General features: G+C 48.9%; 1 protein-coding gene across 1 annotated transcript; it reads right to left on the reverse strand.

Moving 5' to 3' along the window:
• Positions 1 to 596: 596 nt before the first annotated feature.
• On the reverse strand, positions 597 to 22,642 carry TTLL3 (tubulin tyrosine ligase like 3). The gene is given in 16 exon segments (XM_057706941.1): positions 597 to 1,646; positions 1,649 to 1,772; positions 1,775 to 1,886; positions 2,079 to 2,319; positions 3,312 to 3,456; positions 7,783 to 8,218; positions 9,232 to 9,475; positions 12,563 to 12,711; positions 15,750 to 15,945; positions 17,165 to 17,263; positions 18,076 to 18,190; positions 18,900 to 19,028; positions 20,083 to 20,180; positions 20,315 to 20,483; positions 22,109 to 22,200; positions 22,373 to 22,642. Coding segments are annotated over 15 exon segments (2,397 nt in total). The 5' UTR covers positions 22,157 to 22,200; positions 22,373 to 22,642; the 3' UTR covers positions 597 to 1,554.
• Positions 22,643 to 23,950: the final 1,308 nt, after the last annotated feature.

Here is a 23,950-nt window from a genome sequence, read left to right on the forward strand (position 1 = left end):
TGTGAAATATATCAACCATGCAGAGTGCATAAAACATCTCTGTGATTTAAAGAATACCTATAAGGTAACACCCACATCACCACCACTTGGCACAAAATAGAAGCATCCCTCTCCTCTCTCAGACAACAGCAGTTCTCCACCCTGGCCCCACATTAGAACCCCCTACCCTTCCACCTCAGAAAGCTTAAAAAAAATCCCCATGCCTCCCATGACTGCACCCCAAAGATGCTGCTTTCACCGACCTGGCATGGAGACCCTGGCACCACTGCCCTGATTTGGGAGAATTCTTTCCTTGTTTGTTTTCTAAAGTTTCACCACATACACACGTATTCTTAAATGATATCTTTCACTTTGCCTGTTTCTGAAGTTTGTGGAATGGAATTATTCTGCATACATTCTTTTGTGACTTGTTCTCACTCCACCCTGTGAAATGCATCTGCTGTGTGGCGAGCAGGTGGAATGTCAGAGCTTGCAGTCTATCCATCTGACTTAATGCATTTCCTGGTTCAGCTGTGCAAGAATTTCTGGATTCATAAATATACAGAGTAGGGGCTTCTTAGGTGGCGCAGTGGTTAAGAATCCGCCTGCCAATGCATAAATATACAGAGTATATGTATCTTCATTTGACCAGTGTATTAATTCCCTAGGGCTGCTGCAACAAATTACCACAACCTGAGTGGCTTAAAGCAACAGAAATGGATGCTCTCCCAGTTCTGGAGGCCAGAAGTCCAAAATCAAGGTGTCGGCAGGGTTGTGGTCTCCCCGGAGGCTCTAGGCAAGAATCCTTCCCTGCCTCTTGCAGCTCCTGGTGGCTCCAAGCATCCCTTGACTTGTGGCTGCATCAAGCCAATCCCTGCCTCCGTCTCCACGCGGCTTTCTCTTTGTCTTCTGTCTCTTATAAGGACACTTGTCATTAGATTTAGGCCCCATCCAGATAATCCAGGATGATCTCCTCTCACAATCTTTAACTTATATCTACAGAGAACCCCTTTTCCAAATAAAGTCATATTCACAGGTTCCAGGAAGACATATCAACATTCAACCCATTACAATTAAGAAATACTGACCTTTTCCAGATGGGTGTGGCTTGTTGGATATTTCCTTTTTAGGTGACCTTGGCCCCCTGGAGAGGAAGGGACAGACCCACTCCCTTTGGAGGACTGGGGTTTAGGCAAGGTCCGCTCCTCTGCTGTGTCTCTTGTCGTAAATCTTGTGCCCATTAGATGTCATTCTGCTGCCAGCCCAGCTCCTCCTCTGGGCTCGGGGATTGGGGTGACCCCCAGGGCTCAGCAGTCCTGGCAATGTGTCCCAGCCTTCTGCTCACTGCCATGTGATCTTGAGCAAGCCACATCGCCTTGTGCAGACTCAGTTTCCTCACCTGTAACATGAGACTTATCCCCCCCACCCACAGATCAGAGATGCCAGGGGGTCCCTGGACAGGATGCCTCACGTCTGTCACTGGGTGCGGATTCTGGGCCTTGCTTTGTGGAGGAGTTGCTGACGGCCTCCAGCTCTTGTTCTGGACCTAGGCGTACAGAACCACACCCCCTCTCTTCACCTTCTAACACAAATGGAGCCAAGCCTCAAATACTTCATTTGCTCTTTTTTATTTGGCGCTGCATCCAGGATAAGGGCAGTGACGATGGAAGTGAGGGCTTCTGTAGCCACACGTCCCTCATGCCCCCCAGCCCCTGGTGTGCACTGACAAGGGGCAGGGGTCCCAGAAGGCTCAGTGTCGTCGTGAGGCATGTCTCAGCCTTGGGTTTGTCACAGAGTCTGGCCTTGAACTTGCCTTTGGCCTTGATCTTCCTATGGGTGCTAGGAAGATTTTCGACTTCAAACAGTTGAGACCACAAGTTGCTTCCAAGTTGGGGCCCATGAAGACGCTGGGCAGCAAGAGCCTCGGTGCGAAAGGAGGGGAGGAGGGGGAGAGATGATCAGGGATCTGTTCAGAAAGGGGGTTCTGAGGGATACAAGCCCTTCCCTTGGGGCTCAGGCCAGCCTGGGAGCTACCCTCTACCTGTGCCCTTCCAGCCCTGACCCCGGTTCTCAGCATTGCCCACCAGTGTACAGGTCACAGTTTGAGGCCCACCTTTCTTGGTTTCAGGGCGTCGGGTGCCAGCTTGAGCTCAGCGTTAGGTGGGAGGGAAATCAAAACCTTGGCAGTAGGTAGAGTCATCAAGGCTTTGCCTGTGGTCGACAGGGCCTTAGAGCCCACCAGCTTGCTGTGCTGCAGTCTGAGGACCCGCCCCTGGGGTCGGAGCACACAGGGAGAAGGCAGCCAGGCCTTGCAGTGGAGGCTGGGGAAGTGGTAAGGGGCTGTGGGAGCAAGAGGGGCCTTGAGGGCCTGGGGAGGGCCCAAGGTTGACCAGTTGCCCCTCAAGGTGTGCATGGAGGGCAGGGAGGCAGGGGGAGATGAGGGCTGGGGCATGTGAGAGCAGATGGAGCCCACCCGGTTCCTTCTCCAGAGGCCGTGGGAAGAGCACAGGGTTTGGAGTCCAACAGACCTGGGTCTGCATCCCAGCTCTGTCCCTTCTGAGCTGTGCAACCTCGAGCAACTTCCTTAAACTTCCTGATACCTCGGCTGGAAAATTGGGATAATAGCACCTACCTCGCTAGGTTGTGAGGACTAAAGGAACTGGTCAGGTAGCAACAGAATGTAAACTGTTAAATGCTATACAAATATTAGTTCCTTTCCCCCAGAGGCAACTTTGCATGGAGGCAAAGACAGAATACTGCAGCATGAAAAACTTGGGCGCTGGAGAGAGATCGACCTGGGATTGAGTCCTGGCATCTCTGAAATTAGTACAACTGCTTTGCTGAGTGACTACTTTGGAGGGGACAATACTCATTTGGCTGTGTATTTTTAAAAAATACTTTGTGAGTGGTGGCTTTACTTACTACTGGTGGCTCTTTGGTGGGGCTGTGGGTGGGGGCAAATCCAGGTGATTAGGAGGGGCTTGGAGAGCAGGCAGAAACTGCCTTGAGACCCTGGGGTGTTTTGGAGGAATGGTCTTACCCAGGGCCTGGGGGTTCTTCGGACTCAATGGCAATCTGTTCAGGGGGTGGGGATGCCTGTCACCACTAGCAAAGGTCATGGTGAAAATGCAGCCCATCCTTGTGCTGGGGGGGGTCCCACTTCCGGAGATTGGGGCGGACCAGGGCTGTGGCACTTTTCGCCTTGCCTTTCTTCCCCTTTCCAGGGGCCGAAGTGGTGGCAGTGGAGTCTGGCTTCTCAGTGTGCCCCAGGCTCCTGGCCCCAGCAACTTTCCTAGAAGCTGACCTGTGGGTAAGGGTTTCCGAGTCCTTGCCTTCCCCAGAGCCTCGCTGGGTCAGCAGGTGAGGGAGGGCTGGGCGGACCGCTACCCGCCGGTGACACACCGCCAGGGGCTTCTTGATGGTGGAGCCCTCTACTAGAAGCCGGATACCCACATACTGGGGCACCTCCACAGCAGGCTGTGGGGAAGAAAAGGAGACAAGGCCTGCTCAGACAGTGCTGCTGGAATCGTAGGCCCGGAAGGACTTGGGGCAGATGTAGATGGAATTAACTTCTGGGGCACCTGGTCAGGAGATATATCTAGGCTGAGAAATGCAAAGCCCATCTGTGTCCTCTAAGGGGTCTGGCCCTGGAGCACTGAGATAAGTACCCGAGAGGAGTGGGGGAGTCTTAACCATGCCCCACCTGCACCCCTCCGCCCCCTTGCTCTCCTAAACTGCCCAGCCGCCGCTGGAACGCGTGTTCTCCTCCACAGGCTGCCGCTGACGGACAGCCTCCTGAGGTGAGCCAGAGTCTCTGCTCAGAGCATATGAGTTGTGACGCCCAGACAGATAAGAGGCCTGAAGCCTGCCTAAATCCTCGTCTGAACACAAGACTTGGGGAAGCGGAGGCTTAAAGAAGGCATTCTGTGGAGAGAATGAAGTAGCAAATATGCAGAGGGAGGTAGAGCAAAAAGATCCAAGAAAGGAGCTCCTGTATCATTTTCAACTCCTATTAAGCCAAGCTGTACTTCCTGTAGCTGGACACAGGAGAGCCAGAGGCTAGAAACCTTCCTTTTAACCTGGAGCTAGCTTGAGGTATTTCCTATGTCATCAAAGGATCCTGATTAGAATCTACCTAGACATCAGAGTCACTCAGAGCTTGTTAAAAACACAGCTATCAGGACTTTCCCAGGTGGCGTAGTGGTTGAGAATCCACCTGCCGATGCAGGGGACACGGGTTCGATCCCTGGTCCAGGAAGATCCCACATGCTTCGAAGCAACTAAGCCCTTGCACCACAACTACTGAGCCTGCGCTCTAGAGTCCATGAACCACATCTACTGAGCTCGCGTGCCACAACTACTGAAGCCCACATGCTGAAGCCTGTGCTCTGCAACAAGAGAAGCCACTGCACTGAAAAGCCTACACACCGCAACAAAGAGTAGCCCCCAATTGCCACAACTAGAGAAGGTCTGTGTGCAGCAACGAAGATCCAATGCAGCCAAAAAAATAAAAAATAAAAAAATTAATTAAAAATATTTTTAAAAATACAGATATCAAGGTCCTACTGTATATAGCACAGGGAATTACATTCAATATCCTGGCATAAACCATAATGGAAAAGAATATGAAAAAGAATGCATATATATGTATAACTGAATCACTTTGCTGTATAGCAGAAATTAATACCACACTGTAAATCAGCTATACTTCAATTAAAAAAAATACAGATATCAGAGCTCACAGAAAGTCCATTTGGTGGGGCAAAGCTCATCTTTTGGAAGAATCTCAGCTAGTAAATATAGAAGGGATGATAGAATTAGCAATCTACCATTTTGCAACTCCAACACAATAGGCAAGAATCAAAACTGGATAGCAAAACAAGTAGGTAAAAAGGATGACAGGAAAATGTGTCATCTGCACACTGCCAAAGAATCACTTACAAAGAAACTGATCACTGCAAAGGGAAGGATGCAACTTACAATGGAGAGATCTGGTAGCCACGACCTTAACCCGATGGTCAGACTTAGCATCACTAATCATGAGACATTCTGACAATGTGTGCCTTGTGATACTGTATGAGGTACCCAGCACCTCTCAAGTATTCTTGCCAAAATGTGTAATCTGAACCTCATCAAGCTGTGTGACCTAACTTCTAGTTTATAGGACATTCAGATAACAGAAGAACAAATTAAACACCACCATGAGGAAACAATCAGATAAATCTAGAATGTGGGACAGTTCCATAAAAGAACCAGCCTGGTACCTTCAAAAGATCCAAATATGGGGGGAAAAAAAAGCAGTGGGGCTGTTCTAGATTAAAAGAGATTAAAGAACATCAAAGAGAATAAAATACCTAGGAATAAATTTAACCAAGGAGGTGAAAGATCTGTATACTGAAAACTTTAAGACACTGATGAAAGAAACTGAAGATGACACAAATAAATGGAAAGATATTCTGTACTCATGGATTGGAGGAATTAATATTATTAAAATGTCTATACCACCCAAAGTAATCTATAGATTCAATGCAATCCCTATCAAAATTCCAATGACATTTTTCACAAAAATAGAAAAATCAATCCCCAAATATGTATGGAACCACATAAGACCCCAAATAGCCAAAGAAATCTTGAGAAAGAACAAAGCTGGAGGCACCACACTTCCTGATTTCAAACTATATTACAAAGCTATAGTAATCAAAACAGTATGATATTGGCATAAAAACAGACACACATATTAATGGAACAGAATTAAAAGCTCAGAAACAAACCCACACAGGGGACACGGGTTCGCTCTCTGGTCTGGGAAGATCCCACATGCCACGGAGCAACTAAGCCTGTGCACCACAATTACTGAAGCCTGTGTGCCTAGAGCCTGCCCTCCCCAACAAGAGAAGCCACTGCAATGAGACGCCCACACACCATAACAAAGAGTAGCCCTCGCTTGCCACAACTAGAGAAAGCCTGTGGGCAGCAATGAAGACTCAACACAGCCAATAAATAAATATATTAATTAAAAAATAAATAAAGGAAATGGTTAAAAGATTAACAGAGATAGGACATTCGACGGTGGTAGAATGTGTCTCAGTAACATTCATACATTCAAAAAAAAAAAAAAACAAACCCCAAAACAAAGAAACCCACAAGGTTTTTAAAAATATCAACTTGGACTTAAAGGGACAGATGCAACATGAAATGAAAGCAGCTTTTGTACCCCCCGAATTCTTTGAGCCAGTAACAGACTAAGAGCATGTTCACGGAAGGTGGTAGGATGACTCAGGGCTGAACTGACAGCCCAATGGATGGAAGCAAGAGCCACAGGGAACTCCTAGGAAGTAAAAATGGGTCCTAAGAGCAAAAGGAGAATTAAGTGCCAGGCTGGGGACTCCCTTGGTGGGCCAGCGGAGAAGACTCTGCAGTCCCAATGCAGGGGGACCAGGTTCAATCCTTGGTCACGGAACTAGATCTCGCATGCCGCAACAAAGATCCCGCGTGCCCGGCACAGCCTAATTAATTAATTTTTTAGAAAGTAACCCCCAAAAAAGTGCCAGCCTCGATTTCACAACTCCTATGGACCAATGATTCCTATGTACTTCCCACCCTGCCTCTCCTGTTTGAGTGGGAATATCTATTAAAACAAAACAGAAATGAAAGAGACAAAACAACCAATGCAATGTGTGACTCTTGATTACATGTTTGTTTACAAAACGAAAACAAAAAGACTCAGCTATAAGAGATTTGGGAAATAACTAGGGCTTTTGAAAAATGCAGATGCATAGTCCCTAAACTGGTCATTTCAGGTCAGTCTCTGGGGAAGGGGCTTCCTGACATCAGTATCTTTGGAAGGCTTTCCAGGAGATTCTGGACTGTGAACCAGCATTTGGGAACCACAAAGCTGAAACATTCCCTTTCCCCTTCGCTTTTTCTTATCTTCCTGTCCTTGTATTTCCTCATTTATATTTTTCGAAGCCGAAATGCCAATACAATAATTTAATATACAATCAGCAACTGTGACAAAGACCAAGACACTTGGGTCATGCAATCAGTACATTCTCTTCCTGTGGCCTAGCTTTGATGGAAGCCTAATCCTAATGAGAAGGATGAGGATAATTTAACAACTGCAGGAAATTACTTGCAGAGCTCAGAAACCCTTGAAATCAGTTTCCTGATTTTTTTTAAATCTTATTCCGATAAGTGGACTCAAATCTCTTTTTGGAAGAAGGTAAAATAATAACAATACTAACAACAATAACAGCAGCCTCCATGAATTGACTCTTACTATATGTCAGGCACTTTACAGTGATGGCATTTATCACAGAACACCTAACAACCTTAGTAGGTACTAACAACAATAGCTAAAACCTGTGTAGCATTTACTAGGTTCCAGGCACTTTCTAAAGTGCTTTACCTGTAACAACCCATTAAATTTTCATGACTATGAGGTAGGTACCATTTTCATTCCTGCTCTACAAATAAGGAAACTGAGACCCCTAGAGGTTAGGAATTTGAGCAGGGATTTGAACCCGGGAGGTTTCAGAATCTATGCTTTTAACGCTAAGCTTTTGGCCTCTCTAGACATACTATCCACACACATTAACTCATTTCATCTCCCAAACCCCAGGAGAAAGATGGTAATAGCATGTCCATCTTACAGATGGGAAAATGGAGGCTCAAGGGGGTGAAGTGGCTATACCCAGTCACTGTGGCAGGACCAGGACTTGAGCCAGGTTTATGTGACCGCAGAGCCCTGAGCTTCACTATGGGGCTGCCTCCCTGGGTCCTGCCTGGGCCCGGCCACCTCACCTGCTTGTAGATGAGCTCGAAGGCCCCCGTGTCACAGTTGCGGTCCAGCCGCCGGTCGATGACCACACGCAGGGTGTCGGCCTGCACACCGGCACAGAGCCGGGCAGTGACAGCCGTGGAGGGCGCCATGGAGGGGCTGGCATTGATCTCGATCAGCCAGGGCTGGAAGTCCTCACCAAACACAAAGTCAGCACCATAGAGCTCGAAGCTGGCCTTCCGACACTGCACGGTGTCCTGGGAGGTCTGCAGGGCGTGGATCACCGCGGCCTTCATTCCAGGCACAATGACAGTAGACCAGGCGTTTGGGGCCCCCAGCTCCTGCAGGTGGGCCTGAAACTTTTGGCTTGACCACATGTTGTCTGAGGGCAGCAGCGGATGCCGGTGGCACGAATTCTCCAGGTGCTTCTGGATGGAGTTGTTGCACAGGTGCACGGAGCTGCGACAGAGAGCAGAAAGCTGAGGACTGGCTCCCTGAGCCCCTCCCACCCAAACATGGGGAGGGCAGGCAAACCCCAGAACCAGCCCTGCACACCCTGGACCGTTCAACTTGAGTTGACACAGGCCTCATCCCATTCTTCTAGGGCCACAGCCTGTGTTTGCTCAGGACCTCTCTGAGGGCACTAACTTCAGGGGCCACAGGGTTAAGTACTTTGTGACAGTGTCACAGTTAACCCTCCCAATGCCTAGAAGATAAGAAGGTGGTTGAGCACCTTGGGCCCTGTAGTCACCAAGACATGTGATCAAGTCCTATCTTCATCGCTGGCTGGTAAGATCTTACACAAGTCATTTCACCCACATGCTCCTTTCAACATCTGTAAAATGGGGGTAGTAGCAGTACCCACTTCATCAGGTTTTCATGAAAGACTGAGATAATATACATGAAGTGCTCAGCATCTGTCACATACAAAGCACTCAGTAACCGACAGCTATGAGCTCCACATTACTGCCTCCATTCTTCAGATGTGGCAACTGAAGCTTAAATATTGATAGGGTTTCACTTGACCCAAGTCACAGAGCTTGGAAACTGCAGAGACGGAATTTGAATCCAGGGCTCAACAGGCTTCTTCTCCCCACAAATGAAGGCTGCAATTTGCCTCTCCTCTCACATTTCTCCTGATCCCCGTTTACCCTGCTCTGTCTACATCCTTTCTTCCATAACACGTCTCACTTTTAACCCATTAGGTGATGTCACTGATTATGTTCACGGCTTATCTGTTTCTCCCTGTTCCAATGTGAACTCTTGAGGGCTGGGCTTGTTTTGTTCACTGCTGTGTCGCAAGTGCCTAAAACAATCTGCTGGATGGAAAGATGGTTGGATGGATGGAAGCCTGCATGCCTGCAGAGTCTGTGTTTGGAGCCCAGCATTATACTGGAACCACTGCTCCTTGCCAGCTCCCCAACTAGACTGGGAGCTCATGGGAGTGAGCAGGGTAGGGGTGGGAGGCTTACTTGTTCAGGTTCTTCAGGGAGAAGGGCTGTGTGGAGAAGCGGATGTAGCTGTCACGGTAGAACCACACAGTAAGGGGGTTCCAGTTGGTCACCAGGAACCACTGTCTCAGATCAAACTTGGTGCCAAAGATGAGCAGGGGCCGCTCAATATACTTCTGCACCACCCACTTGCCATCCTTCATCATCATGGGGTTGCCGTCCACCAGCTTCAGCATCTCCTCCAGGTGGTCCATGCACATGATGCCTTAGGGGAAACGGGGTGGTCAGGGATCAGGTCAGGCTTGGGCTGGGAGATGGGCCAGGGGACCATGAACAGCTCATCATAAGCTCTCATCCCCACAGGACTGATAGGCCCAAGTGGGTAAGCCTGCCTTTCCCTCTGTTCCCTTTGGGAAACCTGAGAATCTGCTAAGGACTTAAATGTTTTTAAAAAATTAACCGGTTTTGTTTAATGAAAATCAATATATGCACAGATGAGAATTCAAACAGTATTGGGCTTTTTAAAGAATGGGGTGCATATATGACTTTGATTAGCTTTTCACAATTAGCAGAATAGTAAACAACAGAAGCAACAAGCAAGCAGTACAAAAGGGTATACAATTAAAAAAATATCTGTGTGTGCCTCAGTTTCACAGGATTCTATGCATTTAAACATGTTACGGAATTGGAACTGTGCTTGGCATTCAGTGAGCATTCAGTAAATGTTAACTCATTATTATTAGTTACCTGTGAAATACATCTCTAGCTGTAGATCTGCTGGCTCAAAAGGTGTCTGCCGGTTTTTATTTTATGTCACCAGAGATGTTCTACCAATCTGCACTCCCAGTAAGAGTGCATGAGACTGTGTGTCTGCCCGCATCCTACCAATACTGCTGCTAACTTATTTTTGCCATTCTCCTCGGTAGAACGGTACCTTATTTTAATGTTATCTGTTTTATAACAACTGAAGTTAAGTATCTTATGCTAATAAAGCATTATTTTAATGCTGATAAATACAGTTGACCCTTGAACGATGCAGGGATTAGGAGCACTAACCCTCTAAGCAGTCAAAAATTCTCATAACTTTACAGTAGGCCCGTCGTATCCATGGTTCTGCATCCGCAGATTCAACCAACCACAGATCATGTAGTACTGGAGTACGTGTATAGTGAAAGAAATCCGCATATATGTGGACCCTCACAGTTTAAACCCATGTTGTTCAAGGGTCTACAGTAAGAATTCCACTGCAAACACACACACGCGCACACGCACACATGCGCACACGCACACACCCACACATACGCATACATCAATCTAATTTCTTCATTGTTTGGCCCCCCAAACAGCCTGATTGCCGGCCAATGGCACAGAATAACTTGTGTTTGGTTCCCAAGCCAGATTCTTTCTCAAAGGGCCAGAATGATTACTCAGATTCCCAATAACATGATGCCTTGTATAGCCAGAGATTGAGACTGTTCATGACCTTTGACCCAGTAATTCCACTTTTAGGAATTTATCCTGAGGAAATAAATGGAAAGGCTACTAAGATATCTGCACAGGATATTCATCACAGTGTTCCTTGTAATAGTAATTAATCAATAATCAAATAAATAGGAAAAAAACTGGTGGCCATCTAAATATCCCCCAGAAAAGGATTAGCTAAAACCACGAGAGTGCATCTAAACAAGATCAGACTAAGCAGCTATAAAACAGAATGAGGTAAGAAAGCACATATTGTATTCTCATATAAAATTCAAAAACAAACACTAATCTATGGTATTATAAGTCAGAATAGGGGTTCCCATTGCGGGGAGGAGACACAGGAGGTGGCATGGGAGGGACCCTCTAGGGTGCAGGTAATGTTTTATTTCATGATCTGGGTGCTGTTTCCACGAGTGTGTTCACTATGTGACAATTCACTGAGTTGTATATTCACAACGTGTACCCTTTTCAATAAAGTCTATTGTATACATATTTCAATTAAGTTTTTCTAAAAAAAGAGAGAAAAATGTTGAAGTACACTAGGATTCACTGTATTATTCTCTCTGGTTTTGTGTATGTTTGAAAGTGTCTATAACAATAAGCTAAAAATGGGGGGCGGGGAGCAGATCTAGATATACTGAAATGGAGTGATCTCCAAGATCTAGTGTCAAGAAAAAAGAAAGGTGCAAAAAATAAATGAGTAATACTCACTGATGTGAAAAGATATAATAAATGAAAAAAGGAAGCTACTGAATAGCATGCTCTTATTTAAAATAAAATAAAGCACACACTCTGCAGATACATGAAAGTATAGAAAGAAACATATCACAAGGTGAACGGTAGTTATCTCAGTGAAATCAAGGGTGCCTTTGCTCTCTTCCACTTTTCTGTACTTTCTGATTTTTTAAAAAATAACAAATATGTATTTTCATGTTTGGAAAAAACCAACAAAACTATTTCCAAGGTAGAAGAAGAAAAGACTATGATGCTGGTTTTGAAGTGACATCCCAAGAGGAGTGTCCCACAGCGTGTGGAGCTGCAACAGCTTCGCTTGGACGTGAACGAATTCACCCAAGGGCAGTACGTGGAGTGATCTGCTGACAAAAGTCTGCTTTTTACATCTCAGAGGTTCTTAACCATCTTTTAAAGACTGGGCTAATGCACCATCCCAGCTTGCTGGCTGCCATTCATGCTGAGCAGTCAGAACAGCTAAAAATAATAGCACTTACATAGCAGTTATGTAAAAGCACAGGATCTAAGCACTTTCCATATATGATACTCATGTAATCCTCAGGTAGGTATTATTGGCTTCCTTTCACCAATGATGAAAATGAGGCCCAGAAGCGGTTAACCAACCTGCCCCAGGCCTTATGGATTAGGAGGCAGAGCTTGGGTTTGAACCCAGAAAGTCTGGCTCCCAGCATCCATACCCTTAACCACTGTACTACACCTCACAAGGATGCACTGGTCAAATCTGAGAGCCCTTAGATGACAAGCAACTACACGTGAGTATCACCAGACCTGCCTAAAGCATTAAGCTAAACTCTCAGGGCAGGAGAGGAGGAGCTGGCATCATGAGAGCAGCCAACACTGATGCGGTGGCTACTGTGCCAGACACCATGCTGAGTGGCAGACGCACTACCTCATTTAATCCTCACCTCCTAGGAGGTATTGTTCTCATCCCTCACAGAGGAGGGAACTGAGGTGCAGAGAGGTGATTTAACTTGCTCAAGGTCACACAGCATGTAAGTAGCAGAGCTGGGAATCGAACCTAGACCGTGTGGCTCCAACAAAGCCTATTCTATTTAACCTCCTGGCATCTAGTTGGGGAAGGTGGGTGCTTGTACAGGAAGCAGGGGCTGACCCCCACCTCGTCCGCGGGACTTGGCTCCCGGCTTCACGATCCAGATGTTGCAATCTCCTTCCATGTCCATCTGGGGCACCACGGCCCGCAGCTGCTGCAGGATGTCCTCACAGCGCTGGACCTGAGTGTCGAGGTACCTGAGTTCTGCCCCCTCGCTGTGGGGAGATGATGGGACTTGGGCAGGGCTGGGCCTGGGGGCATCCTAGTGAACAAGGCAAGGGGAGAAACAAGCCCCCTGGCCATGGTCCAACCAGCTTTGGTCACGCCCTTCCCCTAGAGATCCAGATAGGTCTCTCCCAAACCTCCATCCCCACCCTCACGCTGTCCCCCAAATCCACCCTGCCCCAGGGCACCGTCCCAGACTGCTGGAATGGGAGACGATGGGGACATTCTACCCACTGCACCCCCTCCCACTCCAACACTCCACCTTCTGCCACCTCCCTATGTATTATATTAAAACTGCCTTTGGCAGAATTTAATCATCCCAGCAGCAAATGATGAGGCACCCCTACATGCCAGGCACTGTGCCAAGGGCTTTACCTATATTATCACTAATCCATCTTCAGGGAGATGTTACTGGTCCCATGTTAGAGAAGTATAAACTGAAGCTTGAAGGGTTTAGGGATTTTCCCAAGGCCATGCACTGAGTTCAGTGGCTGAGCCAGGATGCAAACTCCATCTGGTTCTTTCACCCACAGGTGCTTTTGGGGGTTCATTCCGCTCCTAATCTGAATCTCACACTGGTTGATAGGTGGGCCCCTTCCTAGTCTAATTCTTTTCTACCACATCTGTATCATCCATCTCCTTGATTTATTTCTCTTCCCATCACTCACCACCTGACACCTACACTTATCTGGTTACTGCCTGTCTCTGCTTACTGGAATGTAAGCTCTGTGAGAGCGGGAACATTTTTTGCAGTTGTTATTCTCTTCTGTAGTCCCATTCCCAAGCAGTACCCCAGCATTTATTAGACGCTCCCTAAAAGTCTGTTCAATGAGTGACTGGTTAGGCAAGTCCTCTGGCAGGAGCTGACCTCAGCAACTGGGCTGTAGACAAAGAGGGACCTGTTCCCTACAGGACACAAAATGCCCTCAACTAAACCAAGTCACAGAATATCCCAGATGGAGGCCTCATCCAAACTCTCCCATTTCTTTTCTTCTGACTGAATAGGAAGGAAGCTACCACTAGATGGTAACTTCTCTTTAGTATCTTAGCCTCTTGAATGTCTCCAGCCGCGGAGAACTTCTCTCTTTGTTACTATGGCAGGAGCAGCGGTGGCAGCTGGGCAGGGCCAGGAACAGGGACAGTCAGATGGAGGGGGTCTGGCAAGGCCTCTCATTCGCACATAAGTCCTGGCTCTTCTGTCTCCACGAGGTTCACTGGAAACTTTTCTGTGGCCATGGCATAAAGAATCTGCCGAGCAAATCTGTGATTTGGCCCAGGAAAGTGTCACATGGTGGTGGCAGGGGCATGTGCAATTGGAAAAAGTATATTCAATATGACCATATGATTGTATATTTAGCAAAAAAAAAAAACCCTAGTGTTTCTGTGGAAAGTGAAACTTGATAAAAGTCTGGTTGGTGGGGAGAGGGAGGAAAAAAAAAGCCTGGCTGGTGAGTCATGGATTTGTTTTTTAAAAAGTTGATATATGTGTAAATACAGTTGGTTCACTTTGTTGTACAGCAAAAACTGGCGCAACAGCGTAAAGCAATTATATTCCAATAAAGAGCTTAAAAAAAAAAAGGTAAAAAAAAAAAAGTTGAGAAGCAGCAGTAATACTGAATAAATTAATAACTGCTAATGACTTGTACTGAACAATTCAATGCAATGTTATACGATGTAATATTTTATGTAATCCTGACTTTTGAGAGGTTCCTCCAGGCCTCAACTTGCCCCACATCTAGAAATGCAAAGGACTAACGTTCTTTCCACCAACTGTTCTAACTCAGTCCTGATGATTCTTAATTTAAGAAGGGCAGCTTTGTTTTCTGGCAGCTAAGGGGAAAGCACGGGGTCACCTAGTTTTTGTTTCCCATGTTTAAAAAGATACAAATGAATTATTCATCAGTGATGTGGGTTTGCTTGGTAAGTCATTTGTTCAAAGTTCATTTATTAGTTCTTCAGTCTCCCCTATCAATCATTAAATCTGTCTGTTCCTATCTATGCTAATGCCACACCAGCGGAGGCCCTCAGCACCTCCCCCGGCTTGCTACTGTGTGCCCCTGAGGGCAGGGAATGCACTCCATTTCTGGAGCCTGGCACAGTGCCTGGCACATAGGAAGGACTCCGTAAATGCTGAATGTTCTCCGTCCTTTAGGGTCCTCCTCTGTCCAGTCTCTCCTGCATACACTGCTGAACAGAATCTCTCTACAACAGCCCCAGGGCCATCTCACTACTCCTTTCCTCTGCTCAAGACCTTTTCCCACAGTGTGTTCTGCAAACATGACCACTCACGATGCTTAGGGCTGGGGCTGGGGCTGCGGTCACGTAAGTACAGGATATACTGCACTTTCTGTCTCTCTTGAAGTTTACACCACCAATAGGTTCTGAAAAGTCCTGTATCAAGGCAACCTATTTTAACTCACTTTGTTTAACCCAATGTTTTCCAAATACGATTGACCACAAAAGCCCTTTTTTCATAAACTCTATTTACAGCCCGTAAAACTAGCATCAGGTGTAATATATTCTGGGAAATGTTGGCTTCCAGAGTAAAATCTAAACGACTTAATAAAGTCTTACTTTGTGAGTGAATACTATGAGTCAGTGCTGAGCACATCATACAAATTATCCTGTCTAATCCTACCCTGGAGGCAGACATTATTTTTAAACCTATTTTGCATTTGAAAAAGCAAAGCTCAAAAAGATCTGTGATGTTCCCAAGGTCACAGAGCTTCAAGTGGCAAAGACAGGACTTGAACTCAGGTCTATCTGACAGCACAGGCCATGATCTGAGTCACTATGCTATGCCAAGAACTGGGTAGAGTAGTTTGGACCCTATTATGAAGGCAGTGGGAGCTCTTGAGGGTTCTGGAGGAGAAGAGTAGGGTGAACGAAATGGGGAGGCTTGGACAGGAGACGGGGGCAGCACTCAACAGAGAGGCTCTGTCCCTGAACATCAGCTGAGAACATGGAAGCTGCCCGAGAGCAAGGGGCACCTGCCATGCCCCATGGCCTGGGCTGCAGAAGTACTCACTGGACCACTTGGTAGTAGCGCTGGAGGAAGAGGGACCAGCCCTCAGGGCTCAGGTAGAGTGGGGCCTGCATGTCCTTGTCAATGTCCATGTGGGCCAGGTTGCTGAGATGCTCCTCACAGGCACACAGAGCCTCATCCACGAACTCTGGGGACACTGTCATCGGCTTTTTCTCCTGTTTCTTGGGCTGCTTGTCTCCTGGAGAGACAGGGAAGGGGCTGTCACTATCCCACGTGCCACAGCCCCCACTGCCCTAAGGCCTGTCACTTACCTGAGACTTCACCCTAAATACACCCGAGGCCCAGTAGACACCTGCATCCCCTACTGCCCTGAAACCTGTCACTCACCTGGGGATTTGTTCAAAATTCACCTGCAACTCCAGTGCTCACCCTTGGCCCCCACTGTCCCAGAACCTGTCACTCATTTGAAGCTCCACCCTAAATGTCCCCAAAGCAACTCAGCACGTATAGCCCCAGCACACACGTGCAGCCTCTCTGTGCTTGGGAGCTCTGACACACCTGAGGCCCTTGTGCCCCTGCTCCTGACACACGACAGTCTTCTTTGCACCTGACACACCCAGGAGACAGCAATGAGGAGGTCTCCCTCTGGAAAAGCCAGGGATTTTCCTCCTCCCAGTAGACCTGCCCCTCACTTCCTTGAATCCCTGGGTAATGGGCCCCTGAGTTACAGGATGGAGGCTGTGAGGTAGGAGCAAAGTCCAGAGAGGGAAAGGGCAAGCAGTGAGTTGAGCCAGCAGGCAGCGAGAGACTGGCTCAACACAAGGCACAAGGGGTCCTCGGACCATGTGAAACTACACGGTTTCACTGCTTCCTCTCCTCACAGACCTGAGCTCCTCACAGGCAGGGATCACGTCCTCTTAGTCTGTCCTCTCTAGAGCGCTCAGCCACGTGCGAGGCCCACAGGAGGGCTGAATGAGGCAGTGGGCCAATTAACAAATGGATAGGAAGACACGTGGGTAGATGGTTGGGACAGAAGAATGATGAGTGGATGGGCCGGAGGACAGAGAGGTGGTGGATGGCAGGATGGAAAAGAGGTAAATGGAGGGGGAGGCAAGAACAGGGAGGAAGGGGGAGTGGACAGATGGACAAGGAGTGCGGAGCTCAGAGAAGCAGGTGAATGAGCAGGACCACAGACGAGGAAAAGATGAATGGATGCATGGATGAGCAGGCAGATGAATGTGAGACAGGTGGCTGGGTGGGCGAGCAGGTAGGCAGATGGATGGACAGATGGTGGACAGATGGGTGGGTAGATACATGGATGGGTTGGTAGGAAGGGGTGGTGGATGGGCAGATGGATGTGAAAAATACAAAGACAGATGTGTGGAAGAACAGATGGATGGATGGGTGGCTAAGTGGGAGGATAAACGGCTGTGGGCGGAAGTAACCTCAGTACTTACCTGGGGCCTCTTCCTCTTCCGCTTGGATAGAGCATGACTCCCATTCGCACTTTACCACCAGCTTGAGAACGTTGCGGGCAGCCGTCAGCCAGAAGTCCTCTGCTCCCGGGGCAGTAGATACCCTGCTCAGCTCCTAGGCTCCAGGCCTGTTCTGGTTCCGGAACCTGATCATGACCTGCCCCATTCTGGATCCGGAACCTGACTACCATTTCTGACCCTAGAACCTGGATTAGAACCTGGCTTCTCTTTCAACTGTGGAACTAGACCCAGAATCTGACCTCACCTGGCTCATATTCTACCTTCAGAACCTTGCCTGGATCTGTGCTGTCTGATCGCTCTCTTCTGTATCTAATCCACTTTTTTTTATTTTTTTAATTGAAGTATAGTTGATTTACAATCTCCTGATCCACTTTTGATACTTATTCTAGTCTGGGAACCAGACCTTAGCCCAAAATCTATATCAGATTTGGAGGCTAATTTAAACCTAGCAACTAATCTGGATCCAAATTCTGATCTGAATGTAGAGCATGTGCTGAAATTGAAGCCTATTCTGCCGGGGAGTCCCAAAGTCTAGAGCCTTTTCTAGATTTGAAACCTGATCTAGCCAGTGGAATCGACATAGGGTTGGAACTTATTCTGGATTCCAAACTCAACCAAGTGACCAACTTTTGGAACCTGCTCTAGAAAATGAGATAAGCTACGTCAGCTCTTCTGGATGTCTGAGTTGACCAAGGTAGGAGGCTCTCTACAGGAGGCACGTGAAGGAGAGGAAGGATTAGGAACGGAGAAGGAAATCTGCTAGGATAGACGAGGGCATGAGGAGAGAGGCCCTCTGCTCTCCAACACCAGCCAGGGCTTTAGCCCTCATTCTTCAGCTTGAGGGTCCAGGCATGGAGCTGGCATCACCTTACCTATGAAGGCCTTTTTGTCATCCTCAGCCCCCAGGCGGTAGCAGCGCGGGAAGAAGGAGTCAGCATCAGCCTCGTCAAACCACGGCAAGTTTCGGAGATTGAGACACAGACCCACCTGTGGAGTTAGCTGCTGAGGGGACAGGGTGGCCCCCAAGGGACTCCCCACACTCGACACACACACACAGACAGCTCAAGGGGACCCTGCCTGGACATGCTCAGAGCCTCTGCCCCAGTTGCTAGGCTTGACCCACCCAGGTCCACCTCCACGCGTGGCCCACGTGGTTTCCTCTGGTGAGAATGACCCACTTCCTTCCTATCCACCCTTTCACATCCTTAAATAATTGCCTCTTCTGGGAATTCTTCCCGGTCCACAATAATAATATACTAGCAGGTCCCAATTATAAAGCCTATCATTCTTGCCATAACCCTAGAAGACAGGTCTTACTGGTATTCTCATTTAAAGATAAGGAACCTGAGGCTCAGAGGGATGAAGTCACTTGTTAAGAAGCCCAGGTAAGTTATAATGGACCCATCAGCCAGATATCCCCTGTTTAGAAGGGTCTTCCTGCTCACAATCATTGGACATGGTGTTTGTTCTGGCTCCAGATCCCATCTGGATCCTGGAATCTATTTAAGTCATCATGTCTACACGTGCCAGACCTGATGCAGGGGTTGGATTTGAACTCAGGCGTGTCCAAATCCCACTGAGTCATATACCTCCCCATCTCCTGAGAACTCTTCCTGACAAGGAAGCAGGGAGTGGGGTTGCCGGCCCAAGGGCTGGGGAGTTGGAAGCTGCCATGCCCGCGTGCTAGAGAGCCCACCTTTGTGGTGAAGGAGCCCGCCCGGGCATAGTGGTTTATCATTTGATCCTTGGAGAGGAAGCGACAGTCCAGCACATCCCGCCGAGTGGTCCAGATGAAGTAGGGGATCTCGTTCCGGACCATGCGCGACTAGGGAGAGGGAGAGGCGGCTGATGCACGCACCACGCGGCCTGAGGAGGCTTCTCCCCGCCCTGCTGAGCAAGGTGGGGGAGTGGAAGGGGAGGATGCCCCTAAGGAGGCCTCTAGCCACACGCTATCTTTGTATAAGTTAAGAAAGGACATCTCTTCCTCCGGGGCACATACTGGGTGAGCAGAGAGCAGGCGGGCTTGCGGCTCCTTTGGCCAGGTGCCCCTAGGCAATGACTAAGCCCCACAACTGAACATCACATCCTGTTCTGGCTCTTGGCCACTAGTGACTTGCTCAGTGGCAAGATGGTGACTCCAAGCTGATGGGCACAGAGCATGTGACAAAGGCTCTCTCGTGGACTCCACCTGTCTCCATTCTTTCTACAACTCTGGGAGGCAGGATTATTGATAACTAGTAACACCACATGCCGGGCCCTGTTCTAAGCTTTCCACGTCAAGTCATTTAATCCTCACCATGACCCTGTGAGGTAGGTGCTACCATTATCTCCACTTCACAGATGAGGGAACTGAGGCACAGAGAGGGTAAATGACCTATCCAAGGGCTTACAAGCTTGGGCCATATGGAACTGCCAGTCCTTAACCTCGCCTGACAGGCAAAAATGGCAGTTCTGTATAGTTTAAATCAGTAAGTGGTGGTGCCAAGATTCAAAGCCAAGTGTCCTCATCTTGACACACATATCCTCGATGCCATCATGTCAGCCTCTTTCAAAACTTTTTAAGTCCTTCCTTCCAGCCTTTGCTTGCCAAGGACGGAGGAAGGTGAACCATGGGGTTTTTATTTGGAAGGGGGAATTATCAGGCTTGGAGGTTGTGCCGGCTTCTGATACAACCTAGCAAAGAGTTCTAAGCCCAGGTCAGCCTCGTCTGTATCCCTCACCACGCTGCTGGCCCACCTAGGCTTTAGAGAACCAATCAGTTTTTACCACAGATAGGGAAATTGAGGCCCAGAGAAGGAAACGACTTGTCTGGGGTCACCCAGCTGGACGCTAGTGCCCTCCCACAAAGCAGACCCGTGTCCAGCCCGCTGGGCCCTCACCATCAGAGCATGTGTCCCATGTAGGTCATCAAATTCCAGTAAATCATCGAAGTCGTACAGCTGTGGTGGCCGGAATGCCTCATCCTCATCTTCATCCTCTGTGGATGTAGAGCCCAGGCCTGGTAAGGCCCCTGTCCCCGCCCACAGGCCCATATCAAAGCCTTGACCCGGGGACAGTGGGAACCAAAGGAAAGGGACTCAGGCAGCTTGTGGAAAGGGAGGGATTGCTCACCATCCTCAGTGGTGTCACTGTCACTCATTACTGAGCTATCCAGATCCTTGTGCGGTGGTGGAAGGATGGTGCCCAAGTGATGGACCATCTTCTTCTCCACCCAGCCCCTCCGGCGCAAGAGGCACCGGATCACAGGGTAGCGGCCTTGGATCATAAAAATCTTCTTCTGCTGTACGGTGACAGAAGAATACTTGTTCAGTAAGTATAGCTTAAGTGCCAGCCACAGGGTATATAATGTTGAACCAGACAGTTATGGTCTCTGCCTTCAAGAAATTTTTATATTCCAGTAGGAGAGAGACACTATAAACGAGTAGAAAAATAGTCTGCATAGTAATAATCATGATAGTAACTACACTCATTTGCTAACATTTATTGAGCACCTACTATGTGTTAAACACTTATATACATTACTAACAATAATATGTATTTTTAATAGATACTATTATCCCCGCTTAACTGGTTATAAAACAGAGACAGAGAGAGATTGAATAGCTTGGGCACAGAGTGGTTAAGCGAAACAGCAGGAATTTACAACCAGGCTGGCTAGCTCGAGAAACTGGATCATAATGGGGACATGGAGAAACACAGTCGGGGAGGCTGAGAAGGAGCCAGGAATGTACAGAGCTGGGCAAGTGGCAGTTCAGGGAAAGCGAAACGTGTGTGCAAAGGTCTTGAGGCTGGAGAAGCAGGAAGGAACTGGAAGGAAGCCAGGGTGAATGGAGTGTGGAAAATGAGGGGAGACCTCCTGAGATGTAGGGCTAGACTGTAGAAGGGCCTGCAGGCCTTGGGACAAACTTGGATTTTATATTAAGAGTAGTGTGAAGCAATAAGGCAAAGGGAGGCAGTGACATGGTTGGAGGCTGTAAGTGTGGCTTGCTGTCACATGGAAAATAGATGGAGGGGACAAGGATGGAAGCTGGGAGTCTAGTCAGAAGGCTGTTGTGGTTTCTGCAGGTGCTTACAGTGGAGATGGGAACAAGGTGATAGAGTTGAAATTCGTTTTGGAAATAGAGACTAGTTTTGCTGATGGGATTAGATGTGTGGGTGAGGAAACAGAAAGATCAGATTTCTGGCTTAAGCAACTGAGAGATGGAGAAGACCAGAGAGTAGGGAGGAGAACAGGTTTGGGCAGGAATATCGAGACTATGGTTTGGGACATGGGTCTGAAATGCTTTGACGTTCCCTGGGTGGAGACATCAAGTGGGGGGTTGGCTCTATGGAGGCTGCAGTTAGAAGACAGGCTGGGCTGGAAAGGGCATGGAGGGAGCATGGCACACTGACTGGACTCACAGCCAAGGAGACAGGCATGGAGAGGGATCCAGGGAACCAGGAATGTTACAAGAAGTCTCCAAAGGCAACAAAAGCAGCTGCCAGCGAGGGAGAAAGGAAAACTAGGAGTGTGCAGACAGCCAAGAAGGAAGGTGTGTGAGGTGTCACTGCAGAATGACACAAGATGCCAAATCAAGGTCAGGACAGAAAAGGGACTGACTGCTGGATCTGGCTCCTTGGAGGTCCCCAGAGACCTTGACTAGACTGGTTCCCGGTGGGAGTGGGGAAGGGTAGGGAACCAGACTGGTGGGAGCTAGGAGTGAATCCCAGGTAAAAAAGTAGACAATTCTGCCAAGAAGTCTGCTGTGAACGGGGTATTGAAAAATGGGGACCTATTTGAAGGTGGGTGTGGGATCAAGGTTTTTTTTCTTGTTTATTTTCTATTGGGAGAAAACAGCGCAGAGAGGCAGGATGAGCCACTCTCTGGGCTCTTTTTGGACCCCCCCCCCCCCAGTCCCCTCCGACCTTGACAGCTCTCTCCACGTGGATCTTGGCGTTTCTGAGCCGGCCCATGTGTTGAGACGCCTTGGAGAATCCTCGCCAAAGGACAAGAGAACCTGCACAAAGATGCGGAGTGGCTGTAGGACAGGCACCCCTTCTCTCTCTCTATCCTTCATCCGGATGCCCATCCTCTACCACTCTTCCCCGGATCTCCACATCCGCCCCATGTCTTCTGGTCCAGGCCGCAACCACCTCGGTCCAGGAGGGGCGGGTCGCAAGGGGCCTCACCGTCCTGCGGCGGGTCGTCCTCCCGGGCCGGGGTGGGCGAGGGCCCGGGGGGGCGGGGATCCGCGGCGCCCGGGGCGTGGCTGCCGTGCACCGAGGACTCGAGGGCGCAGCCGCCAGCCCAGCGTTGGCCGCCTGCCTGAGCCTCCTCGGGAAGCCGGAACTCGGAGCGGCGCGCCCAGGGCCACGGGGCGGGGGAACCGGTGCGGGGCTCGGGAGGCTGCGGCTTCCGCGGCCAGCTGCACACGGGGCTCCCCGCCTGGCGGTACCAGGCGGTGGAGCCCCGGTGTGCGGCCCCCAGCTCCTCCGCCCTCAGGAGCAGCGCCGCGCCGGAGCCCGGCATGTGCCCCTCGCCGTGCGCGCGCGCGCGCGCGCGCGTTCCCCGGGCCCCAGAACCCGCCTCCCCCCTTCGCGTAGCCGTGTCTCGCGGGAGGACCCTTCGGGGCCCAAGCTGGGCTCTCCGTTCTAAGGCCCCGCCCTCTGTTTTTTGTCGCCTTAGAAACCATTCCCCGGGCACAATCGGGCCCCGGGTGGTGGGTTCGTGAGGGCTACTTCCAACGGGCGGAACTCCGGGCCTCACCTGCTCCAGACCCTTAATGAACGGGGCACTGAAATTGGAAGCACAGAGCACTGGCCGGCCAGTTTCTAAGAACCCTGATTCTTTACCTAGCGCTTCCTGGGGCTTCAGTTGTTCCACAGTATTCATAGAGGACCACGTGCTAGGTGGTGGGCTAGATGCTGGGGACCATTAGAACAAGCTAGAGATGGTCCCTGATTTCATGGAGCTTACAGCCCAGTGGAGGGGAAACAAAAAGCAAGCAACAAAGGAATAAAACAGGTGTAGGTATGATAAGGGCAATGAACAAGCAACGAACTGAAACTAGGAAAGGGGCATACTTTAGCTACAGTGACCAAGGATGTCATCTCTCAAGAGGTGACATTTAAGCTGAAGCCTATGGAATGCAAAGATGATAAGGAGCTGGCCAGGGGAGGAATAGCATTCCAGGGAGAGGAAAATCTCAGCAACAGCCCTGAGAGGGTAAGACTCTTTCTGGGGAACTAAAAGGAAGCCACTGTCCTGGTGAGACCTGATCACATCTGCAGGGCCTAGCAGATGGGGCTAGGGTAAGGTCCTTGGGGGTAGATTTTATGGGGAAAATGATAAAGTGCAGAACACACTCCTCCCCCAAATAACTTGGAAATAGAAAAAAGGTATAATTGTTTGAATCAACTGCAGAAAAAGTTTATGTAACAACTTCAAGACAAGACTAAGCAACCTTTTTGGAGGTTGTAGGAAAGTGTTACCCTCAAGTATCACAGGTCAAACAAGGCTCCAAGATGTTGAATAATTTGCCTTAAATCGCATGCCAAAGACAGCATTTGAACCCAGTCTGACTCCAAAGCCCCACTCTTCAACAGAAATACTATTAAACACAAGTCCACGTCATCACTCAGAAGGGTTGCCTATCAGTCATGCAAGCACCAAACAGGCAGTTTGAGAGGCAAGCTCTAGCAATGCCCACTCAAGCAGAGCCCGAGAACTCAACTTTAGATCTGCTCATACAGTGAAGGTGGGTCCTC

This window comes from Hippopotamus amphibius, chromosome 13 (assembly GCF_030028045.1).
Source record: "Hippopotamus amphibius kiboko isolate mHipAmp2 chromosome 13, mHipAmp2.hap2, whole genome shotgun sequence".
NCBI lineage: Eukaryota > Metazoa > Chordata > Mammalia > Artiodactyla > Hippopotamidae > Hippopotamus > Hippopotamus amphibius.